Source organism: Trichosporon asahii, assembly GCF_000293215.1.
Source record: "Trichosporon asahii var. asahii CBS 2479 unplaced genomic scaffold scaffold00070, whole genome shotgun sequence".
Lineage (NCBI taxonomy): Eukaryota > Fungi > Basidiomycota > Tremellomycetes > Trichosporonales > Trichosporonaceae > Trichosporon > Trichosporon asahii.
The window spans coordinates 875,844-890,832 of NW_014040855.1; the positions used below are offsets into that span (position 1 = coordinate 875,844).

General features: G+C 60.6%; 2 protein-coding genes across 2 annotated transcripts; both read right to left on the minus strand.

Moving 5' to 3' along the window:
- Positions 1-58: 58 nt before the first annotated feature.
- A1Q1_04146 (class VII unconventional myosin) lies at positions 59-3,576 on the minus strand (the record flags this gene model as incomplete). Its single annotated transcript, XM_014322523.1, has 7 exons — positions 59-271; positions 328-1,268; positions 1,309-2,845; positions 2,904-3,078; positions 3,127-3,341; positions 3,385-3,455; positions 3,513-3,576. The coding sequence occupies 7 exons, from the start codon at positions 3,574-3,576 to the stop codon at positions 59-61; spliced, it is 3,216 nt and encodes a 1,071-aa protein (XP_014177998.1).
- Positions 3,577-6,395: 2,819 nt separating this feature from the next.
- Positions 6,396-14,877, minus strand: A1Q1_04147 (uncharacterized protein; the record flags this gene model as incomplete). The annotated part of the gene is made up of 3 exons (XM_014322524.1): positions 6,396-6,467; positions 6,533-14,380; positions 14,434-14,877. The coding sequence occupies 3 exons, from the start codon at positions 14,875-14,877 to the stop codon at positions 6,396-6,398; spliced, it is 8,364 nt and encodes a 2,787-aa protein (XP_014177999.1).
- Positions 14,878-14,989: the final 112 nt, after the last annotated feature.

Sequence of the window (14,989 nt, forward strand, 5' to 3'; positions counted from 1 at the left end):
AATGTGTAGTTGCAGGTGTAAGGTCGTCCAGGTATTTTTTGATCATTAGGTTGGTGGGTTAGAGCGCCTGCGCCTCCCAGTCGTGGAACTTGCGCACTGTGACGAGCGAGTCGAGAATCCGCTCGGGCAGCGTGCACTGGTCGTTGGCAGTGCGCAGAGTGGACTGCAGGTCTGATCGGATGTCGACGGGCTGGAAGCCGGCCGCAGCGAGGGCTGCGTTCGTCGCCTTGGTCGGGTGCCGAATCGTCTGCTTGCTACGCAGCGATCCGAGCTGGGAACGACTCGATGGTGTCTGATGGGTCAGCAACGAATGTAGTATCAACTCACTCCTCCCTCCGAGACGGTTTGCAGCATCGACAGCAGCACCCGCTCCAGCGGCATGTTCAGCATGCCCGCATACTCGCGCATGTCTGTTGTCAGTTCCATACGCCACACATTCAATTCACTCTTTTCTGAATCAAGGAATCTCAAGGCGCGCGCGGCAGTCTCGTTGCCGATCCCGGTCAAGACTGCCTGCACCAAGAGCTGGTATTCGCGGGTGAACATCGCATAAGCAGTCCCCTTACGAATCTGCTTAGGGAACGCGGTAAGCGAGTGCATGACCGACTCCATGAAGTGGTTCGAGTGCTGCCCGTCGTGCGAGCCCAGGAGCGCCGTTGTCGTCTTCTCCGCCGGGCCGTAGATGCACTTCATGAGATGGTCGAACAGCTGCGCCTGCAGGGCTTCCAGCGGCGCCGAGTAGCCCGACTCGAGCACAGCCTGGGACAGCGAGAGCGCGCACCAGATCTTCGGGATCGAGTTTCGTTCCGTGAGCGCGCGCAGACCAGATGTGAGCTCCGTTGTAATCTTGTCCGGCACGGCGGCCATCTCCCGCTCTCGGTGCCAGGAGACAATACGTGCGAGAAGCGAGCCAGCGGTGGCAGTTGTCTCGTAGTCCCCGGCGCTGTTGATGATCTCGCGCACCAGCAGAGAAACAAAGTCCGGCTTGGCAACGGGCGCGGTGACGAGCTGTTCTCGCGTCGGCACTGGCGGCGTGTGGAAGAGGTCGTCGACGCTCTCCTCCTCCGTAATGGACGAGGTCCACGAGACGGGCGATCCAGGCGTCTCGGTGGCGGCGGTCGTGTCGGTGTTGACGGTCGTATGCGTCGTGTCCGCAGACAGCGGTCCGGCATCGCCATTTCCGTTCGGTACCTCCTTCTCCTTGCCCATCGATAATGACCTTTCTCGCTCTTCCCGCTTCGCAGCTCGGGCAGCTTCGGCTTCGGCTCCTGGAAAAGTCAGTTACAATTACCGCGAACGTCAACTCACGCTCTTTGGCAGCAGCAGCCTCCAACTGCTTGCGCAGCGCCTCTGCAGCCCTCCGCTCCTCCTCCTTCTTCCGGCGCATAGCGTCTCTTCGCTCGATGAAGCTGCGCTGTGTCGTGAATCGCCTCGCAGCAGATTGCAGCCGGGTCAGAACCTCGACTTTGCGCTCCAGCGCCGCGTCGATTTTCGACAGCGCAGCGGCATTGAAGAAAACGAACGATCGGCCGACCTGCACTCCCTTCGGGTCACCTGCAATGTCTGAGAGCGCCTTGACGACCTCCTGCATGTCATTCGGCGGCGTGTCAAGGACGAGGTAATACGGCGCCATCTCCGCATGCGGGACGCGGTACGGACCGCACTCTCGCGCAAATCGCGCAATCTGCGTGATGCCCGCAGCGCCGACCTGGACGGAGACGAGGTCTCGGCGGAAGACCCAGGCCTTAGCCTCGTTGTTCGGCTTGATGCAGTGAATGTAGTGGACGCGAGTGTTTGTGAGGAGGTTGTTAAGCTCGTCAAGCGACTTGCGGAATGATGTGACTACACTGGCGAAAGAGTTGCGGCCAGCAGTGCGCGGGAGGACGAGTGTCTGCATGAACTCACCACCCGATGTGAGGCAGTTCAAGAGCTTGTCGTCTACACGCTCCGAGTTCGCGGCAAGAAAGCCGCGCGTGTCGTACTTAACCTGGCGGGCGTAGTGGGCGACGACAAACTCGTTCGGCTTCGTGTACGGACTCCGGACGTAGCCGTGGAGCTTGTGGCACTCGAGGTTGATGTTGCCTGCGAACGTCTCGTCCGTACCGCCGAGACCGAGACCGAGTCGCCGCGTCTCGTCGTCCAGCAGACAGGCGATGCCGGTCTGCGTCTTGCGGCCCGGTTTGTTGGCAATGAGCTCGAGACATGATGGCTGTGGTGTCGGCTTCTCCATCTCGATTCCCTCGTCCATGTACACCTCGGCCTGGCGCTCCAGCACATCCTTCGAGAGTTGCCGTTGCAGCTGCTCGTTCGCCCAGTTGATCAAGAACTGGGCCAAGGTATTCCGCTCGAAGCTCTCGAAACCGAAGATATCGATCAGGGAGATACACGGCCCCTCCGAGTCAGCAGCTCCGAGGGCATGGTTGACCTCGGCGACGAGCCACTCGAACAGCCATGCGTACAGTGCTCGCACGAGACCCTCCTGGGCCGCCTTGAGCTCGGCGCCTATTCTCGGCTTGTTGACCGTGTCGACGTTTCCGGCCTTCACAGTCCGCACCGTAAGAGCGTCGTGGAACTGTTGCGGATCGAGCCCGAAGCACTCGGCTGCCGGCGCATCGTTTCCCGCGATCAAATGGTCAATGCCCTCAAGCACCGACCAGATACGTTCCTGCTTCTCCTCGTCCAGTCCCAGCTCCGACAGCGCCGTGCAGATCTTCGTGAAGGCTTCCGGTTTCTCGCCCGTCTCACGCAGTTTCCGCAACAGCGTCACAATGTGGAATGGTCGGTCGTCGATAACGCGACCCCGTTCGAGCAGGAAGGTAGACACGGATGCTCCCGTCAAGGCTCCCTTGAGGTCAAAGTGGATCTGAATGTCAGCTGAAGGTCGAGACAAGGCAGCGACGTACGTTCACGACTTTGGCGTAACGACTCGAGTTCGCGTTGTGCACTGTCGGGGCGTTTCCGAACGCTTCAAGTACCGTACTGGCGCTCACGAGCTTGTCAGCGAGGTCGCCTCCACTCGACCCGCGTGCAGCGAGATACTCGATCGAGTGATTACATGAGATCGTCTTTCCGGAACCACTGTGATTGTCAGTCCAGCTGCGATGGAACGGTGGAAAGCTGTCTCACCTCTCTCCAGTAATGACGACAGTCTGGTTACGCTTGTCTCCGTTGAACAACGCTTGGTAGGCGTTTTCGGCAACAGCATATACGTGTGGTCGTTGCGAGTGTGATGGCACGCCGTAGAATGATCGTCGCACGTCGGGCTCGTCTGTAACTGTCAGCTCAACAACATCGCATAGCTCACAGAGTCCGGGGACATTAGCGAAGGGGTTGACGGCGAGCTGGACTGTCAGATCACGATGCCGATTAGCAGATCTTCCTTACCGTCAGGATACCACAATTGGTGTAGACCTCGTGGTTGTCATAGCGGCCCTCGAGAACGTTCGTGAGCGCCTCTGCGGAAAGTCAGCCGGCTGTCGGGAATAATATCGAGGGAGAGGTGAGACACTGACCATTCGTGTGGACGGGGAGAGCCGCAAGGTCGTGCGAGACGCGCTCCTTGATCTCGGTCGTCATGCTGGCCGGCGAGAGGGGAGGAAGGCGTACGGGCGGCCGAGAGGCTCAGCGGGCTGCTAGCTGCGCGCGTGGAAGTGAGGGGCGGTATCACTCGCGTCGGGCAAAGAGTGGAATGTGGACAAAAGTCGGGCGTACAGTTGAACGTGGTATCGTCTGCGATTGTTTAGCGAGCGTTGTCTAGTGCCGAAGGACGAGCGGTCGTGGTCGTGATGGCGAAGCACGTCGCAAGTTCTAAGTGATCTAGGTCCGACTTGAGGGGTCGGATCGGATATCGACTGGCTGAATCTGATTGTCCAAGAAATCAACAGTGTCGGCTTCGGCTCTGGGCGGCGTGGTCTTAGTTCCACATCGCCAATGGCTGGCGTCCGGCGTTCTGAGAGAGGGGCCCAATGATGCGTGGTAGGCGTGGACGTGTGGAAGGTGGTACAGCGGTGCGGTGGTAGGGACGAAGGGCGAGCAGACGATGAAGACGATGGACCGTGCGTGCGTTTGCGCGTGCGCGCGACAAGAGACCCCGTGCCGTTGGCCTACGGTGGAGGTGGAGTGACGAGAGTGGTTGAGGGCAGTTAGGACAGTGGAGGGCCGGAGACCGTGAGCCGTGAGGGGTAAGGGTAGTGGCGTTGATCGAGGTGGGTCGCGAGTTGCGCGATGCGGGTTTCGTTGAGCGCGAGCGAGCGTCTTTCTGGTGTGCAAGAGCTTAACGAACGACAGGGAGACTGACGACGACGGGGGTGCGACGAGGGTGAGGGCGCAAGAGATCGGCGTGCGCTTGTCGTCGTGATTGTGAGTTGGGTGATGGTCGCCAGTCGGGGTTGTAGCGATGGCAAAAGTCGACGCCGGATGGACAATGAGCGGCCGTGAATCGTTGGATCGTTGGAAGGAGGGATACGTGCGTGCGCGTATTGGATGCTTTCGTACGGTGGGTGATAACTGGAAAGCTGAGAGACCAGGCGCTAAGGACCGCTGCGACCCTGCGAAACCCTAGGAACCTTGGAGGTTGTGCCGGTCCGTCCCTGCATTTCAGTCAATCCCTTCATGCTGCATTCGACGGATCCTCTGCATCCCTCGACGGGCTGGACCGACGTGCGTCTTGGGCTGCAGCATCAGGTCGCAAGCCCCGGCATCGCATGCTGCGCGATTGGGCAGCAATCCCGTATACGCCGGTGGGCCTTGCATCCGGCGTAGTGGCAAAGGGCTTGGTCGTCGCACTTGACAGTCTCCAGAAGTCAAGCTGAGGTGGCAGACCAACAGGGCGGGCAGTAACGTGATGAGCGCTGCATGCGCTGCTCAAGCGCTGCAAAGGCGCAGAAGAGGCGCTGCTCTCGCTGCTCGTGCAAGTCTACGTCTCTAGTCAGGGATTTAAGTTTATGTGATAAATGGTCCAGAGCTGGCTCGCCCTTAAGCCGTCGCCCGTCCTTCGTTGCACACTTCTCCTTACTTCATCCGAGGATGCTCCTGTCCTCTGCTTCCTTGAGTCCGGCAGAACGGCAAGCGGCGCCCCCTTCCTCCTTCTATTCAAAGCGTCTCTGGCGCCGGCGGAACACGACCCGTGTGTCGGTCTGAATCAGCAATCTCGAGGTGCTCTTGCGCCATCGATGCCGTCTCGGTGTTGGAGGCTGCTTTCCTGGAAGGATAGAGGAAGAGTACGCAGCACTTAGCGAGAGCATCGTCGCCGGGCGTGCTGGGCCTGCGGGGCAAAGAGGCGAGCGCGGCCGCACTAACCACATGAGACTACGGTTGACCTACCGCGCACGCGCATCGCGGCATCGCGGTATAGCGGATAGAGAGCGCCCCCCGCACTTCCAAGCCGCATTGGAAGCCGCGCTCACGCTGTCTTCCCTTCGCCCCGTCGTACCGCCAGAGCCTTTGCTAGGTGCCCTCTAAACCGTCCAAACGATCCAGGCCGCATCGGTCCATTGGAACCATTGATCCATCGAACATGCATGTTGCCCAGGGTCCGGGCCAGCGACTGAGACCTCTTGACGTAACATGTCAGAAGCTGATTATAGCAACTGGGACGATGCCTGGTATATCGCATGAGCTTCTTCTCTGAATCTTTCAATAGCTGCTATACTGCTTATCACAGAAGGCATCCGTAATGTGCACAACGGCGCGCTGTCTCTTCGATACGGAAAACCACTCTCGTCATCACTTGTGTGCTCTTCTAATGCTTCTCGCCAGCAACCAGTGGTACCAGGTCAGCCGCGGCTGATGCGCCCTGACATGCCTGTACTTGGTGAACCTGAAACACCAAACACGTGTGGCAGCGCGTCCACCCGACCCGACCGCCGCGCCAGAGAGGCGCTACGGAATACATCTCGTAAGAACCCACTGTCCGAACAGTGCAGCCTGTCCGGCTAGTTCAACCCAGCGACCTAGTGCAAAGCCGAACAGCACGCGTCGAACGTGATTCCAGCGTGCACTTGCTGCTTTGTTCGCAACAGATTGGGATAGAATGACATACAGTGGCATAGTAGTAGTGATATACGTAGTTGTGGTCGAATCGAATTATAACCAAGACGAATGGACTATCTTATACAGCAGCTCAAAGCTGGTGCTTCTCCTTCACCTTCTCGACTACGCTGCGCACGCGCCGCAGCCCGAGCAGCTCGTTCTTCTCCCGCTCCCTGCGCGCCGACTCGAAGGACAGGTCTAACTCCTGCGTCTCCTCGAAGCCGCGCACCATGTCGCGCACGCTGCCGGGGCGCGAGGCGATTGACGTGTCTGCGATAGACGAGTCGGAGCGCACACGTGCCCGCGGACGCGGCGTGCCCATGACTGGTAATCGCGAGCCAGCGGGACGGCTCTCCTCATACCGCCTAGTGGAGGACGCTAGCGAGTGCGGCCGATTGGGGAAGTTGAGGTTCGGCAGATCTGGGTAGATCTTCCGGCTGGATGAGGGCGTTGATGCGCGATGGTGATGGTGGTCGTACATCGACGTTGAGGCTTCAGTTACCGACGATCGCTCGCCCCGTGCGGTGTACGTCGTCGGCTCCGGAAAAAACTCCTCCTCGTCCTCCTCTTCCTCCTCGTATGGAATGTCGTATGACTGGTGACCGCGCTCGAGATCGACCTCAAAGCTGCGCTCCGCATCGTACGCCTCCTCGCGTTCAAAGGGAGGAGATGCGTGGCGGCGATCTTGCGGCCGGCTGGGTGTGGCAGCCATCGTGACCTCTCCGATCTCGAACGAGTCGTCCCGTGTCTGTAAGAAATCATTGTCACGTCTCTGTTTCTTGGGCTTGGCGACGGAGGTAGTGGCGGCTGCAGGCTCGGCAGTCTCTTGAGGTTGAGTGTTGCCGCGCCATAGCCACCCCATGACCTTGCGGAGTGTGGACGGAGGTGGGTTGGCGGGGGTCGTTGTCTTCTGCCGCTTGGGCTCGCGGTCTTCGGTTGCCTCCGTTTTCCCGTGCCTCCTCGCCAAGGCCCTCACGCGCATCAGAAGCACTTCGCGGCTCCATTCGCCCACCGGCTCCTTCCCGGTCTGCTTCAGGAACGCGTCCACCACGGCCTCAAAGTTGACGCCGGGACCCTCCGCTTTCGACGCGAGGTACTTGAACGTCTTCTCGAGATACTTCCAGTCGCGCTTGGTCCATGATCGGCCGTCGACGTTGCCCTCATAAGTGCTGGAGTCGTAACGGGGGTGAGGCTGGAAGGGCGTCTCAAGAGTCGGCTGGGGCTCGCCTTCGGTGTGCTCGTCCGAGTCACGCTTGCGCTTCGGCGTACGTCCGCGAGGGGTGGCAGCCCAGGCTCCCGGAATGTGACGCATAGGCGAGTCGGCAGCGAAGGGGGTGCCAGGTCGAGACTTCGAAGTCCCCACCAGCTCCAACTCAGCCTCATGAAGCAGCTCCTCCTTCGAGATGAGGCGGGAACTTTCAATGCTGTCAAAGAAGCGGGAGTGAGGGGTCTCGTGGGCTCCGCGGGGCCTGGTCGTCTGCGGAGTTTCCAGAGCACCAATAGATCGAGCCCGGCTGCGCTCTTGCGGCCCAGGGGTCCCCACTCGGGAGCCATCGGGCATGATGCCATTCTCGACCCAGTGGTGGTGCATCTTCAGAATCGCGGCGGCCCTGGCAGCCGCTCGGGGATCGATCGACGAAACAGCCACCATGGACGGGAACTCGGGGTCGAACTCGGAGCCCGAGTCCGAGGCGGCGGTGAGCTCCTCGTGCAAGGAGGCGCGGTGCACGTACCGCTCCGAGTCGTCGTCGTCGAAGTGGTCCTCGAAGCGTCTCTTAAGGCGTGAAGATGACGAGCTTGATGCAAATGAGGTTTCCGCAACGTCCGACTGACGCCGCCGCGACGTTGAAGGGCTGGTCGGACCCTCGTGCGATGCACGAGACTGGGGACGGGAGTAAGTTCGCTCGGCCACTGGTGACTCCGCAGGCGAAGAGCTGGGGATCAGGTCCTCGAAGCGTCTCTTAAGGCGTGAAGATGACGAGCTTGATGCAAATGAGGTTTCCGCAACGTCCGACTGACGCCGCCGCGACGTTGAAGGGCTGGTCGGACCCTCGTGCGATGCACGAGACTGGGGACGGGAGTAAGTTCGCTCGGCCACTGGTGACTCCGCAGGCGAAGAGCTGGGGATCACCTGCTTGCTGAGCTTGCTTGGGACGGCAGGCCGGCGACCCAGAGCCTGCTCAATTTGACGACTCTGCTCTTTGACGAAGGAAGTTGGAGTACGACCAATGCCGGAGACTTCTGCTGGAGTACGGCCGATTGGCGTCTCCGGCTTCTGGACCGGCCGTGAAGCACCCTTATCCGCAGATGTAGATGCGACTGGCGTGGGCTGGACGGGCGTAAGCGCAGCAGGCTCAGCCCGAGTGGACGATGATGCCTCGGGCCTGACCGGGGGCTGAGATCGCCCGCCAGTCGCAAGCGGAATTTTGGAGCCTGCTGGAATAGACTTGGTCTGAGTAGTCTTACCCTTGGCCTGCGAAAGGGAGGCGCGACTGCTCTCAGTATTGGCAGAAGCCGCCGGCTGTTCACGAGCAGACAAAGTGCTCTCGACTCGGGTCTCAGAGCTGGATGTCGATACAGTCTCCGGAAGAGGAGGTGCAGGAGGGGGGGTCGGTGGCGCCGGCGCCGCGCTCTTGATCTGGCGGTTTGCTTCCTGCGTCCTCTCGGGTGAAAGCTCAGAGGAGGCGGGCGGATCCTCCTCCGTTTGCTCCTGCTCAGAGGTCTCAATGACTTCAGTGATCTCCTCATCCTCCGAATCGCTCTCCACTTTCACGATGCGAGCCACCACCTTCAGCGTCACCTTGCGATTAGAAGCAACAGGCTGCTCTGCCTTCTGGGCGGCGGCATCGGCATCCTCGCGCTCTTCTGCAGCCGGCTCGGTTGGGACGACGCTTTGCTCCGCGGTCTCACGGCTCGGAGAAGGGGTCCGGGCAGCTGGTTGACTGGGTGCCTGTGGCGTCACTGGCGATCGTGCGTTGACTCGGGTCGACTTTGGCTTTGGCTTCGAAGCGGGCGATTGGGTCTGCGTCTGCGCGCGCCTCCGCGCAGCCAAGCGAGGTGACTGGCGCACTGGAGACTTCGGCACCGAGGGCGCACGGGGAGGAGTGCTGGGGCGCGCGGGCGACTCCATGGCAGGCGGCTCCTCGGCGGGCAGCTCCTCCTCCATGAGCGACTCCTGGGATGACGGCTCCTCGGCGGGCGGCTCCACTGCGGACGACTCCTTGGCGAATGCCACCTCGGCGAGCGGCTCCTCGACAGGCGGCGCCTTGGCTGGTGGCTCCTTGATAGGTGACTCCTCGGCAAGCAGGCTGGCCGCCGCCGTAGGCGGCGAGTCCTCCTTGGGCTGTGATGCAGTGTCCTCCTCAGAAGCCTCGTCGATGTCCTGTAAACGATGATCCTCACTAGCTCCGCGCGGCACTCGTTCGATCCGTGTGACATCCCAGTCAGCTCCCTTAAAGGCGTGGGCGTCGAACGCGGTCATTCCAGCATCATACGTGAGGTCGGCAGCAGTGAGGTCCCACGCTGAGCCGCCGTCGATCGTGTCATCGGCGCCGATATCGTGAACAACGGTATCGTCTGCGCCAATGTCGCGGTCCTCCTCGGCCTCTTGCAGGTTGGCAGTGCTAACTTGCTGAGGCGTGCGTGCCTCACTAAGCCTGGCACTGGCGTTGACGCTAGACAGCGGAGTGCGAGTCGGCGCCACGGTCGCTGGAGCGGGGGTGGTGGGTGTCTTATGGCTCGATTGAGGTGCAGATGCCGTCGCTTTGGTGCTCGACCGGGGCGTAGACGCCTTGGTCTGCGGTGTAGCCTTGACACTAGACGCTGGTGTAGTCGCCGATGCGGGCGTTTTCCCCTTCACACTGGATTGCGGGGTGTGGGTAGCCGCTCGTGCACGAGGCAGAGGAGTGACGGAATTTGACTGTGATTCTACACGAAGGTGAGGTGTGGTCGGCGCTGGCTGATCGCGGGCCAGAGGAGTGCCCTTGGCTGCTCCCTCTTTGGCGAGCGGCCGAGGCGTAGTGAGCTTGATCTCGGGTCGAGGTGTCGGAGTGGCTTCCTTGCTGGCCCCAGTTACGCTGGGCGTGCGCTGAGTTCCGAAGTTGGTCTGCGCAGCGGCCGTCGGGTTGTGCTTCGGAGTAGCAGCTGGTGATGACTGAGAGGCTGCTGAAGGAGCACGATCATACGACCGACTGAAGAATGGTGTCACACTAATGACGGGCGGCTCAGGTAGATAGTCGTCTTCTTCATCGGACAGACCGGCTAAAGCGAAGGCGAGACGAGAGTTGGCTATGCTGGCGTGATCGCTGTGGTCCTGATGTTCATATGGAGATCGAGAGCGTTCAGACTGAGTTGAGTGTGCAGACGGCGTAGCGGAAAGCCGACTGGATCGGGATGATCGTGGAGGAGAGCGGTAAGTGTCCAGGTGAGGATGACCGGGACGTTGTGACGACACGGCGGAATGAGCCAATGGCGAGAGCTCGGGTTCAGGCGAAAGCTGGGCGCGGATAGTTGCTGGGCTGGGCGAGGCAGCAGCCGGTACTGCAACAGCTAAGGCTGTCGCAGCTATAGCGGTGGCGGTCCCGATGGCCTTGGGGCTGAAGTTCCGTAAAGGTGATCTAGACCTGGCCCTTGAGCTGGCGCGTGACGAAGGTTGCGAATGCAAATGAGGTCCGGATTGTGGAGCGTCATGTTGTTGTTGGGGGGCTCGGGGGGTGACAGACATGCCCCTGTGTGGCAAGGGTTTGATGGCACGAGGCGTGGGCGCAATGATCGGCGTGGAGACTGTGCGCTCGACAGACACCGGTTCCCGGATCGGAGTGGCACTCACTCGCGCAGGGCGAGTAGGAGTAGGAGCTACAGACTTCCTTATAGGCAACGGTCTGACTGCTCGTTCGGTTGAGGTGGGGAGAACAGACGGAGGAGACGGCGGTTGTCTGTGCGAGCTGGTCGCAGTCTGTCCTTGAGGCTCAACATCCCTTCGGGGGATGACGACCCCAGCGTCCTGCGCTATGGAGTGTGTGGCGCGCGTGTGGGTGGACTTTGGCGTTACTGAAGGAGGAGAAACCAGAGGGGAGCTGGGTTCAACGACGATCTCGGGCTGCATACGAGTGGATCGTCCACCAGAGCTCTTTGCTGCCGACGAGGTGGGGCTGGCCGACGGTTTGACCATGAACGGGCTGGAGTAGTCTCGAACAAAGGGGCTCGAAGCCACGGCCGACGGTGGTCCGGGCACCATAGAGGGCGTCCGACCAGCCGATTCCAATACCCGCGGGCGCGGGGCTCGAACTGGTGTCACTGGTCTATCATCGCGGGGCGGCGATGGCGGAGCCACTTTTGCAGAGAGGATCTTTGGACGCATCGGAGTCGCGCCAGCATGCAAACTTCGTCGCAAGCGAGAGGGCATGAGCGGAATGTCGTCGGATTCCGCCTCTGAGCTATCCTCCGCCGGTGTCGAAGGAGCAGGTGAAGCCTCTTGTCGTTCCAGTTCCACATTCACTGCTTCGGTGCCCTGGGCGTCGGAGTCAATCACCATCCCGGCATCTAGGGCAGCGTTAACGACGTCTGCCAGCGGAGAATCATCCGCAACATAAGGTGACCGAGATTGGCTCTTCGCGGGTTCACTCCCCGCATGCTCTGCCTGCTCGTCCAGTTCTTGGCCATCCTCCTCAGGCGTCGGGTTAGACCCACCCGAAGCTTCGTCGTCAATGTCGATTTCGCGTACCGTGTCCGCTGAGAGGTCGACTTCGCGCACCGTATCCGCCGAGAGGTCGAAAGATGCCTCCAGTCCTGCCTCGTCTTGCACTTGAATCGACAACTCCCGGTGCTCGACTTGCACGATCGCGGCGTCCTCCGCCTCGGAATCATCGTTGTCGCTGAAGGGCCCATCGACGGAGAAATCGAACGGCGCGCCAGCGCCCGGAGACTGATCTCCAGCGTTGCTGACATTAAGACTCGGAAGCGCAACGGTGTCCTCGAGTCCCACCTCGACTCCATGAACAGCCTCCACAGGGTGGATAAGCGGAGGCGAAGCCCGGCTTGAGGCTTCAGAATCCCCTTGTGGCCGCCAAGCTCGGGTCATACTGGGTGACATCGAGAATCGGGGTCGGGGGATGTCTGCAGTCGCCCCTTGATGCTTTCCTGATTGCGGCGAGGGTTGCAGGGACGGTCGCGGGGAGGGTTGCGGGGGAGCGAGATGCGATGCTTGGGGCTCGGGGGCCGGGTCAAGCGCGAGGAAGTGGTCCAGCGATGACACTGGCTCACCGCTCTTCTTCTCGGCCAGAGGCGAGGCCGGAGTGTTTGACCTCGCTCGAACGCTGTCCAACCAACTTTGTCGGCTGCGTGTTGCAGGCATTTTCGAGGCGCTACGTGGAGCGGGCTCCAGAAGTAAAGGATCCTCCGCCGTACCCTCCCTCGCCGATAGTCGCGATTCCTCCCGTGTAGACTGCTCTGGCTCGGCATCGCTGGCACCATGTGAGGCGCCATCGTCTTCAGCCTGTACAGGTCTAGTGTTACAGCTCTTCCTGAGAGACTTCTTGCTGGAGGAAGGACTGACCGGCGCGCTTCCTAAAGTCACCGGTGATCCGTCCGACTTCCGGGCCTTGCGTTTTGTATTCTTGGTCTTGGTGCTTGAGGTAGGAGAGGCTCCTGGTCCGCGGGACTGCGGAGCATCACCGTCCACCACGTCATGGGTCGGCTCGGAAGGCACAGGGAGCTCCGGAGGAGGCTCTGAGCTAAGGCGGGGAGGAGACATGGCATCGGCCTCCTGGGTGTTTACATACGTGTCTTGCAGCTCGAGAGAGTCCTCGCCATCCGCCACAATCACCGTGTCTCCTTCCAGATTGAAGTCATCCTCGCTCTCGTCAGACGAGTTACCGCGGTCGTGATTCTTCATAGATTGTTTCGGGCTGCCAACGCGCTCCTCGGCCTGCGCTCCCGCGAAGGGGCTCTGAAGTCGAGACGATGACGGTCTAGATTGCTGGGCCTCTTTCCCGTTAGGAATCTCAGAAGGGTCCACGGAGGGACTTCTCAAGCTCTCAGACAGGCGCTTTCCAGCATGAGATCGGACTTGAGCGCTCTTTCGCAGACTCTCCCTGGCCTTCATAGGCGAAGGATTAGGGCCACCCGGAGTCGGTGCACGCAAAGCAGGAGACGGAGGGAATGCCGGCGAAGCGATTACGGCAGGGGAAGACGGCGGCGGTCGCATAGGCGATGAGATTCCCAATGTCGGCGTCGGTGCGTGCAATGCTGGGGACGAACGCTGCGAAGCTACCGGTGAGGGCTCTCTTGGCGGAGATGACGGCGGGAATGGCGGTGATTCTGGGGCAGACAGGGAACGAGCAGGGCTCACTGGTTCCTCCTTCTCCGTAGCTCGCACAGGCGAAGGATCCCTCGATTGTGGTAGCGGGGAGCCGATAGAAGAATCCGGAGACCCAGCCAGGAACAAGGGTTCGTTCCAGGCTTCCTCGAGAGGCATCTCATCATCGTAAGTGGTAACTGCCGCAGTCTCTTGTCCCGAATTGGACTGCACGAATCTGCCAAGATCGATTAATGGTGATGGCCGCTTGGGAGTGGCGTCCTCTTCCCCAACGGTATCCGAAGATTTGAGGTCAGACGCGTTCAACGGAGGATGAGAACCCAAGGCGCTACGCTGCGGAGGCTGCCTTCGCTTTTTGATGTCAACAAAGGTGTCGTTACCAGCCTCGTCATCATCGCTGTCCTCATCAGGTGTCGATTCAGCATTTGGAGCGCTGTCCTCGTCTGGCCGTACAAATAATCGCTGAGCGACCGAAGTCGCCGGCGGCGCTTTAAGCTTCGTGCGCGATTTTCGACCGGCCGGAGCTGTCTTTGGCGTTCTCTTCGTCCGCGCAACACTCCCTGGCGTCATACTGCCACTGCGATGCCGCAGTTCTGGTTCCAGCAGCAGCGGGTCCTCTCCCTCGAAGTGAATGGGCTTCTCCATACAGCCGACCACTTTCCCTTTCAGAGCCTTTCGCGCTATCGGCGTCAGCGTACGGCGGAAGTACGCCGTTTCAGCAACGAGTGGTCGCGGTGGTGTCGCATGACGAGACGCATTGGGGGTTGCCGGTTGTCGCCGGGATGAAACGGATGGCGGCTGCGATAATTTGGACTGTGATGCGATAGGCGTAGCCACGGCCGAACCTTGAGCATCAGCAGGCGCAATTGAAGCTCGAGATCTTTGGGAACTGCTGGGCTTGGGCGTAGACGTGCGCTTCTGGCTCTGCGATGCCTTCAGGTTGGCAGGGTTGACAGCTTGTGGCATAGACTCGGGGGAAGGTAAGCGAGCAGATCGAGAGGCCGAAAGACGGGCTGGCGGAGGTGGTGCGGTAAACTGAGGTCAGTCTGAGAAGTCTTTGGCATAGGTTGCACAGATCCAAAGCTCACCAGTGTGCTGTTAACAGGCGTTAACAGGTTACCCCTGCCCATCACAGCATTGCCTTTGGCAGAGCGCGGGCTTGTCGCCGTGTCGTCATCACTCTCATCACCGAACAGTGAACTGGAAGGCATGTCGGGTGGCGGGGCGATGTCATACAACATGGTCTCGTCTGCTCGCATCATTGTAGGGGTGGATTGGCGATAGCGCCTTGCTTTCGTCACCACGGGGGTGTCGTTCGCCTCCGACGAAAGGAGGTTGGCGAGCTTACGACCCGACGGCATGGTGGAGGTGCGCGGGGTCGCCTTGGAGGACGACCCAGCCTTGCTGCGAGACATGGGACGAGAGGACGGCCCTGGACCGGCGACAGAGTCGTTTGGAAGGCTTTTGCGTTCAAGTAGAACACCGAAACTCGGGCTGTGGGCGAGCGACGGCCCGCGCACGTCGCGCACCATTAGCTGAGCCCGAGGCTCGAGAGATCGCAGACGGGGATCGTGGTGTAGGTTGCGGGCTCCGCGTGACGCGTTATAGACAAGGAATAGAGGGTACGCGTAGTTGGACAGACGG